A 12,039-nucleotide genomic window follows, 5' to 3' on the forward strand; every position below is an offset into this window, starting at 1 on the left:
AAATATTTTTATATACAGAAGTTATTCGTTAACGTTGTGCAACATTTTCCAATCAATTTACCGTCAATCACAAGCTCGCTAATTATTCACTATACTCCGCGATATATTTTCTATAAAAAAAACACAGATGAAACGTAAGCTAATAATTTATGAAAATACTAAACAGTCGATCCGAGTTTATAAAACAAAGTGCATTTCTGTCAGTAGTAAATCCTTTAAGTAAAGTGCTTTGCAACTGCTATAGCCGCAAGTGATACTATACCTTATTTTACGCCTTGAGCCAGTGAAACTGATTGCTCGTTCCGAATCGTCAATGGACTAAATTTTTTCGCGTAGATTCGCCCATGAGAAACTGTAATAAACCAGAATAGACGTAATAACTTGAAATGCCGACGGCATAACGCTTAGCCACAAATTGCGCGAGCCACAATAGCGCTGTTAACACTCCTGTAGCTTATTGTGATCGCGGAAAAAACGCTGTCAATTGAAAGTGAATTGCATCGGGTTTATACCGTTCGAGGGATTAAATAATGCAACCGCTACGCTTTGTTATTTACCGGCGAAAATTTGCCGAGCATCCAAATTACCTTTTTCACGTGAAATCGAGGAAATTAAGGCTATTCGCTGTGATTCGTTGAAATTAAGATAAACGAAGCGGGAGACTATAAAGTTCTTCACTAAAATCGTTTTTTGAAAAACTACAATTTCTTTTATGTTACAACATTGATAAGAAGCTTGGTTAAATGTCTGATGTAGCAAAGAATTAAAGATTAAATACGATACTTTCTAATTATAATGAATTCTAGATTATGTGTTAGAAGTCTGTACGTAATAAATATATAGATGAATTTGAAACGATGTTACGCGTAAAATAAGTAAAACACGTCTACTCTGATTGTTATTGGTAAAGTGACTTAGATAAGATAAGTTGAAGAATTGACCGACCATATTAAGTATCAAAGTGAAGTCTAGTAATTATCAAAGAATAAACCTTCCTCGTATTACGAATAGAAAGCGACCGTTTCATATCTTGAAAATGGATCTTCCTTCGTTTCATGAGAAACATCTTTCGAAGAACAACACGCTGTTAAATCAATTGTAGAACGACGGAACGACGATGGCAGGGTGGAATTTCCGTACGGCGCCGTTTCGCGTTGATTGAGCTTCCGCCGTTGATATTTTCATCTCATTATACTTTCAAAATTTCGGAACCGCGTGCGCGAACGTGCTAGTATATTTCGAACGAATAAAACAAATTTTCCCTTTATGAATAATTTATGCCATCGTCGGCGGAATTAGGGATCGCGGGCCACGATGGCGCGCGGACACGGCGAACACCTGTCCGCCTTTATTATTTTTACACGAACGCCGACTCGTCTGCGAGCGAGCTCCAGAGGTGGGGAAAAAAGAAACATCGCGCGCGCTCATTGAAAGTGATACAATCTCGGAAAATAACAGATGTCCCCTCGTTGCTTTCGAGTGCTGGACAAAGAAACGCTTTCGTCTACCTCTGAGATTTCACGTAAAGCCCTTTGTTGTACTTGAACCGCTCCAGACTGAAGAGACAACCGGCCTGTCGCAGGAAATTTACCGATCCAAATCATTTACTAATTCTATGCACCTTTCTTCTCTTTACAAATTGTGGCTACTAACGACTTAGTGTGTAGAGAATATCAAAGAAACCTAACCGCAATTTAATTTTTGAATATGACTACCAACATATGATATTTACAATTGTCGTTAAATAGATTCTTTTAAATTGCCTTAGATATACAGAGTTTAATTTTCAGATTAGGGAAACCATAAATGAAAATCTCATTGAGAGAAAACAAATATTTAGTTTCCTTTTGAAACTCATGATGTTCTATGACAAAATTCCTATAATATTTTCAATCATCATCATCTTCACTAATAACCACATTTGCGCTGAAGCAACATTGAAAGCTAGTAACAGAAAAGAAGAGAAAGTATACAACGTATTGGATTTTACAATTTGCCTGATACATATCGTGAAAATCATCATGAGAAATCCGCACGCGTGTAATGACAGTTTAGTTTTTATCTCCTTATAATTTGCAATGCGTTGAAGGTCTTTAGCACGGTCTATTATGCGCGTGGGAAGTGTTGTTTTACGTACCATCAGTGCATCGTCTCGAAGTTATCGTTCATTCCGCCTAACGAGATGCAACCTGTCGGAGAGATGTGATGTTCAGTGCCGCACGAAGTTAGCCGTGGGTCGTATGCTTCTAACGAGAGTAGTTGCGCCTCGTTTTCTCGCTTTCCTTCGCATTCCGCGTCCGACGGTCCTCGAACAGAGGCATCGTAATTTCATGTTTATTTACTGTGCGTCCTGAACCGAAAATTGTCAGGCATTAGGTTAATGTACAAAAATCCTCTTTGCATTTAACGATCTCTCGTTAACGAGGCCACAAAATCGCGAAATATTTTTCACCGGAAGTCGTTTTCGCCGAAAGGAAAAGCGTGCGCCCACCTGTATTTAATTGCAAATCGAGCGTCGAGGATGTCGTTACGCGTTGGACCCGTCGCTTTGAAACTTGTTTTTCGTCCCGTTGCGAGAAAGCGACGGAACCTTACCCCGTGGTAATTTTTCGCGTAAAGTGTCTCAGACTGACTGGCTAACGAAACGAAGTAATTTAATGTGTCGCAGACTTTTCTGAACACGCGACGTAGGAAACCGAAGGAACCGAGTACGTAATTAGTAAATTTTGTGCAGATTTAATTTCTGTGAGAATTTAAACACGCTTATACTTAAAACACTATACCAGGTGCATTCTGGCTCACCGAATAATACATTTATGTAGGTATGTATCTCTGTGTCGATTAATTTCTCTTCCCCCCCCCCTTTTTTTTTTTTTTTAATTGAAGATATATTAACGAATTCGTTATTAATATATTTAATTTCAATTATCTGCGATTTAAAATCATGACATAATACAGGAATAGAGGAGAGTCAACGATATATTACTCTTAATTCATGGATTTTGGATTGGTGGTTTCTGCTGAACAAAGTTTCAATAGCAGGAGCAATGAACGCGATAAATAGTACCGTATTACGTTTCATAATCTGATAGTCGCGCTGGGTATTTGAAGTAAATGTGGTGTTTAGTGTGGTACAATGCGTTGTAACCTATAATCAGTCGATGTCGGCGTACAGCTTGCACATTTTGATCGAGCCGGATCGTCGTCTATAACCGTCCAGTGACCCCCTTCGTCGTGACGTTCCCGCGATGTAGATGAAAGGAGCTAATGATCTACGAAGCGGACCGAAAACCATAATTAACACTTATCGTAACCGCGACGTGATTAACCGTGATGAACGAAAGCGACGGTGGAATACGCGTAGGTGTGCGTCCGCGTCGCACGTTGTAAACTCGCCTTCGGACGAGCTGTTCTGATCGCCAAAGAGCATATTACCGACGATGTAAACACTGTGCTGACCGCAACCATCTCGGCTGTGCAAGAGTTAAATTACACGGTCGATAGTAAAAGCTCTTCTTGCTTTCAGCGGAACAAACGATTTCGTGCGTCAACACACGCTGATCACGTTTGAACTGTGCATCATGTGACGTTTTGTTAGCGTTGTAAATGGGCTAGAATGTAATTCTGCAGATCTGGTTTCGCGACATACTTAGTTTTCTACTAGGGCTGCTTTAATAGCTATGTATATGATCAGAGGATGCTGGTTTATCTCGACACAGAATTTTTCTTTTATCCATAGAAAAAGGTAACTGTTTGTTTTAGTCTTTTGATCTTTTTGTGTAGTTTGTATAGGATGTTATATCATTATATATGTACATCAATTTAGGCGATTATTTGTTGCTATTAGTTCAGTAGAACGTTGTAACTGAATAAAAGTAATATAAGTGTTTTAAGATATGTATGATTTTCCTAATCAAAGTGATCGTTCTAATCTAGATTCTTGATAAAACAACAATTATGTAAAATACTTTGTAGAGTATAGTGACATCTAGCGACGATATTTGATGTTTTTTCATATCGCAGCGAGTGTCTCTTACGAACATATATCGACGATGAGAATGAGAACCTCAAATAAACAATTAGAATCTAACGATCAGAAATAATATTAACATAGCAACTGACGTTGTAACGAGTCAAATTTTTTTCCTACGCAAAATACAACGCGTCGCGTGTGTTTTCGATCTGCCTTTCGATCGCAATTTCGAAACAACGGTAGAGAGCGACGAACGATAAATTTATGCGCGGCGTAATCAAGCTTGGAAAAATGGAAAAATTTACCGTCGACACCGCGATGTTTATTATTCACCACAGCGTTATTTATTTTCTGGTACACTTTGAAATTTGCTTTCGGCGAACCAGTTTTGACGGTGCCAATATTTGTCCCGTTTCGCGCGCGTGCGATAATCCCCTGAATTATGTTCTTTGAAGCGGCCGCTGTTTTGTATGCGTGGAAGGGCACGTGAAAGAGCGTGCAGAAGTACAGAGATCAAATCGAGTTCTCGTGATTTACCGTTGGCTTATGAAATCGCTCGCAACAATATCGGCCGGTTATTTTTGATAGTCGGCTCGATGTGTTTCATGCGGAAACATTGATCTGCCTTTACGCGAAACCCCGGCCCGTCGCCCGGCGAAATTTGACTTTTTTCCCTTCGAATGTTTCACACGTGTGCTTTTAATGTATTGCGATTATCAATCCGACAGATTTACGACCAGACATTTTTGTTGCGTTTCCTGAATACTGTGGATTTTTTAGTTTATAAATCTGATACGATTTACTGGAGGAAGGGTAGGTGGTGTTTATGTCGATTTTGGCTTAGGTTAATAAATTTGTGAGATTAAAAGAAATGCAAATTTGTTAAAATTATTTTCGCATATTTCATTTATCTTTCTTCAACAGGAATGCATCGAGTAATTTGTTTATTGATTGCCGATCATTATCAACCCTTAACGAACGAATTTAATAATATACAAGTTCATGAAATACCTGTGACAATTTTTTTCGTATTAGATCTTCAGGTCAGAAATGAAAATTCTACAACTTACTTTGATACAATATGTTTTATTATAGTATCATCATTATTACAACCTCTTACGTTAGATACATCCTATACAACAATGAATGTATGAATGAAGGTACATAAAAGTAACCGTATATTTCTCCTGATTGTCAATATCTCTAGCTCATTAACTTCCTTCTGTTAAGGTATCTTTCCTCTCTTAATGATCGTTGACACAATTGTCAAACACGGTACTCTCACCCTTCCGAGGCCTTGAAATCGTACAATACACGGCAATCATCTTCTACTTAATCAGTACGCAACATCCTGGTTTTAATTAATTTATGCCAACGGAAAATCTCGTCGACAGAAGTGTCAGAAATTCCACCGGCGTTTTGTAATAACTAACATTTCACGTTCGTCCGCTTGGCTAACAACGCCATTGTTGGAGAAACATCACGAGGTTAAGAAATTATTTCAGCTTTTCACTGGATGTCGACACGAGTTCGCGCGTCCGTGTTCACGTTCAAACTAAGCATCTCAACGGATCGGACTATTTAAAGTGTAAGAGTGTGAACGGTCCGAGGAAATACGCTTCTTTGCCTGTTTCTGCACTCGGCGACGGTAAATTGCGAATGCTCGTTTAAAATCAGGCTTTTACCGGCGTAAAAGAGAAGAAAAAGAAATCTGTTCAAACGTTAACGTTCTCCATCCGCGTTTAATCCATCGGGGGCCACTTGACACGTAATTCTTGTGTTTCCAACGGCGCGCTTAACCGTCAGCTTCGAGTCGAAATTAAGCTTTAACGAAAGTCGTCAGTAGGAAACGCGAGACATTCGTCGACTCGTGCTGCCACGGTGTGAGCCTCCGTGAAAGCGAAATTTAAGCGAAACACGGTTCGCAGCGTTTGCTTTTTCCCTATTGAAAATATAGAAGTCATGAAGCGGGATATTACTCAGGACTTGAAAAGAAATATTCTGTGTCGAGTTAATTTTATGGCGTGTTTTGAAGAAGAAATGTTTTCTTGTTGAAATCAGCAAAATTTCATTCAACAATTTTGTTAGAAAAGAAGTTAATCATAAATGTAACGGCTACAGGGAGAAATATATATTTCCTGTTTTTTAAGGGAAGAATTTTTAAATTCTATACATACGTTGTCAATCAATCCCATGTTGCCAAGATTCTCTATTTATTGGATTTTTGAACTTCAACTTAACACGACCTCAACTTATTAACTTTCATTTACTTTTAAAAAATTAATCTATACTAAAATTATAGTATATTATAAAGTATATAATTATATAGCGCATTACAATCCTTTGATCACGAAGTATCATTAAAATTAGAAAATGGACAAAAATATACTTATAATGCCTTTCCCTGTGAACTTTGTATGATAAGGAGTTAATTTTGTAGTATTTCAAATTTGAATATATATATATTTTTTAAATTATATATATATATATATATATATATATATATATATATATATATATATATATATATATATATATATATATATATATATATATATATATATATATATATATATATATATATATATATGGATGGCAAGAAACATTGTACGCTATAATAAAGTTGGTTTGCTTTATTTAGAACAAAAAGTGAAACAAGAAACATGTATGAAAAGCAGCGTGCTCACGTTGGAATAGAATCTCGAAGGCGGAAGCATGTGCTTCGTTTAGTATGAATAAACACCAGGTTGTTTCTGTGAAACGTCGGCGTGCAAGCTCTTGCTTGTAAATCTTATGCATTAGCCTTCTGTGCCCTTGTGACTTCCTGTTGTCGTTGATGTTATAAGATTGCGGCGCGATCGCTATTTTTCTTATTTTCCACGTAATTTTTGCCATTTTTAGTGGTTCGTGCATAGAGTGCCTCTTTATTACAAATTCTCATTAACAACGCGTAAATATACATAGAGTAAAAATGCTTTCCGCATTCGATGGAAGTTTATGAAAGTAAAGTAGATAAAATATGGTATAGTGTCAACTATACCGCTGACACAATAGTATCGAATTTTATTTTCAAATGCTTTTTCTCGATCGCGATGTAAATTTCAATGTCAGATAATTGTATTCAACAATTTTTTGTGTTATTGATTTGTACTATCGAATAAACTGATATTCGATAATAGTCTTGTTTCTGATACTACGTTACCGTCGATCGAAGTTAATCTGTTTTCCATTCAGCCTGGTTTACATATATATCCGATTTTCCTGTTCTCTTTGCCAAAATTTTAAATATTATTCTTTAAATGACTTTTATGCTTCTTTTGCGCACGTAATTGTCCATATTTATATTGTCTATATTTTGATAACATAATTGAAGGCGACCGCCCAGTTAGATAGTATGTAATATGAATTTTATAAATAGAACTAGAAGAGTAGGAGTATTTTTGTAAAATAATATATTGTAATCACTCAACGCATAACTGCTACGATAAAATTCATTTATACTTTTATTTATATGTCTTGTTATGCGTATTTTATCTAAAGCGTTGCATGAACGATATTGCGTCGCACGATATCTTATCCAAAGATACAAGAGATTCTTGAATAAATTTTACATACAAATTTTCAATCACATTTTAAAATATTAAATATCTCAACGATCCTCCTGTAACAAAATCTGTGAAAATCTAGCGCTTTAAGGAAAACACACACACACGATATATAAATCTCATCCAAAGTGTCGCATGACCTATTGCTGTGTAGGGTGTCTGCCCCAGTAATTCTAAAGTCTTAAATAACTCTTATACAAAACTTCTTATTCCCGATGTAAATGTCTCCTTTCAAATATTACTTCCAACGATTCTCAAACGTTTATCTGCGACCAATTAATCAATGGTAGACGTAAGAAATCGTTGATTTCTCCCTTTCAGCACTGTGTTAGCGTGGCCGGAGGTGGCGGCGGTGGCGGAGGCGGCGGCGGAGGAGGCGGTGGAGGCGGTGGAACGGTCGGCGGCGGTCGGCTGAACCTGCACCTTCGTCCTTGCGGAGGCAGCGGTGGCGGTGGCGGCATCGCCGGAAGTGACAGCGCTTCGGATTACCCGCCAAGTGCTACGGCAGCGCGGAGCAGGGAAGCGGCGGCGGCGGCGCTGCACGCGGCAAGAACCCTGTTGGGCGCGGGGGTGGCTAACCCTTGCTCGCCCACCCCCGAACCGCCCTTCTGGAAGATGCCACACAAAGGTTGGTCAAACGAGCTTGTTTATTTACGCGGCTAAAAACACCACGACCCGAAAGTTCTCGGGCTTTTGTCAACTTTTTTTTGCCTGATATTTTTTATCATCTTTTTTTATGCTGGGGTTATGTTCCTTTGTATTGTGGATATAATTAGGGAAATGTAAACCTGGTATTCGTTTATTGTATTGGTATGTAATATGATCAATTGTTATTATATGTGTATGTATACTACACATTATATAATATTATATATTATTATTGATTTGCTGATTATATTTTTGTGAAGTAGGGGCAAAATTAAGGAGATCTATTATGTATCTAGCGTCGATTCATTATTGAATTTTATGGTTTATAAGTTGAGTTAGCTTTGGATTCTGTGTTTTTCGTTTTGTCATTTTGCGTGTGAGCGGTGAATTAAGCGTAAACGATGGACTGTTAATTCTTTGTCTTGCAAGATTTTTGGTTATTATATTAATTAAAGTCTAGAGTCATTCATTTGAAAGTGCGTAATTTATTAAATTAAAATTAAAACTCAATACAACTGTTTTTGACATTTAAAATATAATTCCTATCACGTGGGCTAGTCGATGTTATAAGACAAGTAGTTAAGGTCAATCGTAAAGCATACATATTGCTTTTACTGTGGTATAACAATTTTTAATGCGTAACCATTTCAAAATAAATTTTAATTACGATAGTTTTACAAATGCACTTTATTGTCACTTTATACACGTCTATTTATAAATATTACAAAACTCATTCACCACAGATGGAATTACTGTTGCACAACATCTCCACGCCAAAGTGTTCGATTGTAATCCGTGCTTCGATGAACTGAGAGTTTAGCCTTTTCTTCTCTTTATTTGGTTTTGCTTACAAGCTATATTAATCAAGCTTTCACGTATTTCAAAGCAATTTTTTATTTTTATCACATTACTATTTTCTTCTCTATCAACATGACGTTTTATTGACATATTATTTAATAACAACAATAAAATTCCATAGGAAAAAGAGAAACGAACGTCTTTCAAATCTGTTAAGAAGACAAGTTCTTCTTCGTGCGGGAATAAGAAAAAGAGTGGAAATCACGAGACTCAGAAAACTGAAAGGTGGCCGATTATCTGTCATTCAGATGCGGTATCTGGACGATCCGGCTCTTGTATCTCGTTGACTGTGCTAATAGAAGGCCGTTACAATGCGGTCGAGCGTCGGTCGCCTTTCGTATTGTCAGCGATCGTTAGCGTCAACTTTGTACCGTGTACCGTGAAACCCGAGACACGAGGATATTTTATTTCCTTTTCTTCTTTTTTATCGATATACAGTCGGGTTGAACGATGGTCGTATCTTCGGGATGGATTTCGAGTTGTCTCCAACCGGGACGCGAGGGCCCGGTTCCTTGAATCAGTTCTGAGCCTTGCTCTGATACAAAATGCCGACGAACACGAGCTCTTCTCTTGATGTTTCGATCTACTTGACCACCTAGATAGGTCGTCTTATTTTTATACTAGATTTCTGAATTCTTGCTATGAACGACACTCTTGATGATAAAATGTATACGATTTAATATTTCAACGAACTTGTGGAATAGTTGAGTTTGTATAATTAGATGGATGTTTGTGTATTTAAGTTGTGTTGGAAATTTTTATGTAATTGAAAATGCTATACTCGGTTGTGTAAAAATATGTCATAAGAAAAAAATCAATATTTTCAATGAAGTTAATTTTATTTCTGATGTTAGTCCTATCATAACTCATCAAAAATGTATTGTTTATTCCAACCAATTTCTTTGTACAACTTCAACCGTACTCGCTGCAATAAATATTCTAAACTATCGCTAATTCTTAATACCTAAGAAATCCTCGATCCTCAAGCATTCCTGCAACCGCAAAGCTTTGCTATATATTATCTTACTTTAATGCAACATCGAGTACCCTAATTAACAGTGTATCCCATCTAAACGCGTCTCAATTTACATCTTGTTACCTTTCCGCTAACGGTTGGCCGATGTTTCTGGGTGGGCCCGTAGGATCACATAGGTGGTTCGGATCGCACCGCAGCCTTCGGGGCGAAATTTGTGACCTTCGCAATGAGTTATACGAAGGGGTGCGCAAATACGTGTACGCTTATGGGCTTAGGTGGGGCTCGCGGTTACCCCCGGGGTTAGCCGGTAACCCGACACGCCTTTCCTTGGCTTCTGTCGGGCCAACAGCCCCTTCAACGGAGAACTCGACGCTCGAAGGGTGGCGCCTTTTACCTAAAAAGCTTCTGCCGATTCGGTGCTAGCCGACTTTCCCCTCCTATCCGACTACAACACTCGGCACAATCGGGGTGTATTGCTTCGGGTCAGGCTGGGTCAGGCGTTGGCTTTAATAACCGGAGCGCCTACACCGCCAATTTGTCTCTCCTTTGTGAACGTTCGTTTCGCGTTCTATCAGTGTGCGTGCTCCTCTCCGCTGTTTGCTATCGGTGCACGACGTTGGTCAGATTAATTCCTGCGTTCTTCAGACCGCGAATCGTTTTCCATTGTATTGATTTTTTACGCGATTTTTATTCCTGATTCCATATCTTGCTTGATATTTTTTAGTTTACGATACGATTGTATATTTAATTAAAGTTTAATTGCTATGTATTTTGTGTTTATAAATGTTGACGAAAATTACGCAAGCATACTTTCAATTACAATGTACACGTATATTTAATGTTCAATTTTTCTATTATCCATAACTTACATTTCTTTCCTCGATTAGGATTTCTTAAATATTCATGTTATCCTTATACCACATCCTTCATCAGTGAGTAAAAATACTTGATATGACATATACTACCCTCTTATGATTCTATACAAACTATCAAAAAGAAAAACCACAGGACTAAGAAATCAACTTGCCATACTCAAGCTAGCTAAAATAAGTCTTCAACCCCCGCCCCCAAAATTGTAGCTTTTCCTATAAGCAGACAACAGTTTCTCCACCACCCCGAAATTCAGAACCACGCATCAATCTGGTAAATTCCCTTCAGTTTCAGTCCGTTAAAATTGATTCGCACGGCAGGTCTCAGGTCAGGCCGTTTGTACCAGGGGCGTGTATGTTTATCCGAAGTTTGGTCGGATCGTATTACGTTCGACGATCATAATACCCGAGTTCGAGCACAGAAGAGTTCTCTCCCCTTCGGGTGGTGGTGTGAGCACCATTCGAGCATCGGAGAGAGTCGCGAGAGGAGACCTACAACTACAATACCCTTGCGGCACGAGCTTGCGCGGACGCATACACATACGAACATGCACACAACCACCGTCCTTTCTTGTACGATTTTCTATCGTCTCCTCTTCGTTCTTTGGCTCGGTGTTTCCCCTTCATCTATCTCTCCTTGCTTCCATAAAAGCAGCCCCCGTAGCTATTGGAATCAAACGGCCGATTCACGAGAGCACTTTATTTCGTGCTAGGTTACAAGATTTGTTAATGGTTATGGGCGCTCGTGTGCCGGTCGGCTCGCGTGCCAGCCGAAGCTGTGGAGATTACCTGCGCTGGCTTTTCGAGGGGCAATAAATGTCGAGGGTGCGGGATTATCCATGCCCAGGCAATAGGATATCGCTCGTAATGCATCTCCAGATTTCCTGTTAGTTTCATAATTTATGCTACAGCCTCATTGATGGAAGTTTCCCTTCCGGGTCTTTGGTCAGTTCTCCTATTGTGCGAAGAAACGACTGGTTTACCCTTTATGAGTGGAAATTTGTTTGCATAGGAAAATAAAATGTTGGTCTAAATAAATTAGAAACTAATTAATTCCGATAAGTAAGGTAGATGGGATCAGTGTAACGATATAATAATTAAGTGGAATAG

General features: G+C 38.4%; 1 protein-coding gene across 4 annotated transcripts in view; it reads left to right on the forward strand.

The window, feature by feature from the left end:
* LOC132915086 (paired box protein Pax-6) overlaps positions 1-12,039 on the forward strand; it is a 52,287-nt gene that overhangs the window by 1,522 nt on the left and 38,726 nt on the right. For 3 of the 4 annotated variants that reach the window (XM_060974745.1, XM_060974738.1, XM_060974763.1), the window contains exon 2: positions 7,900-8,206. The exons of the other annotated variant lie outside the window; for it this stretch is intronic. In XM_060974745.1, coding sequence (XP_060830728.1) covers positions 8,194-8,206 — 13 coding nt within the window. In that variant the 5' untranslated portion in view covers positions 7,900-8,193. The remainder of the gene's footprint in view (positions 1-7,899; positions 8,207-12,039) is intronic. 4 annotated transcript variants of the gene reach the window in all.

This window comes from Bombus pascuorum, chromosome 1 (assembly GCF_905332965.1).
Source record: "Bombus pascuorum chromosome 1, iyBomPasc1.1, whole genome shotgun sequence".
In the NCBI taxonomy this organism is placed as follows: Eukaryota; Metazoa; Arthropoda; class Insecta; order Hymenoptera; family Apidae; genus Bombus; species Bombus pascuorum.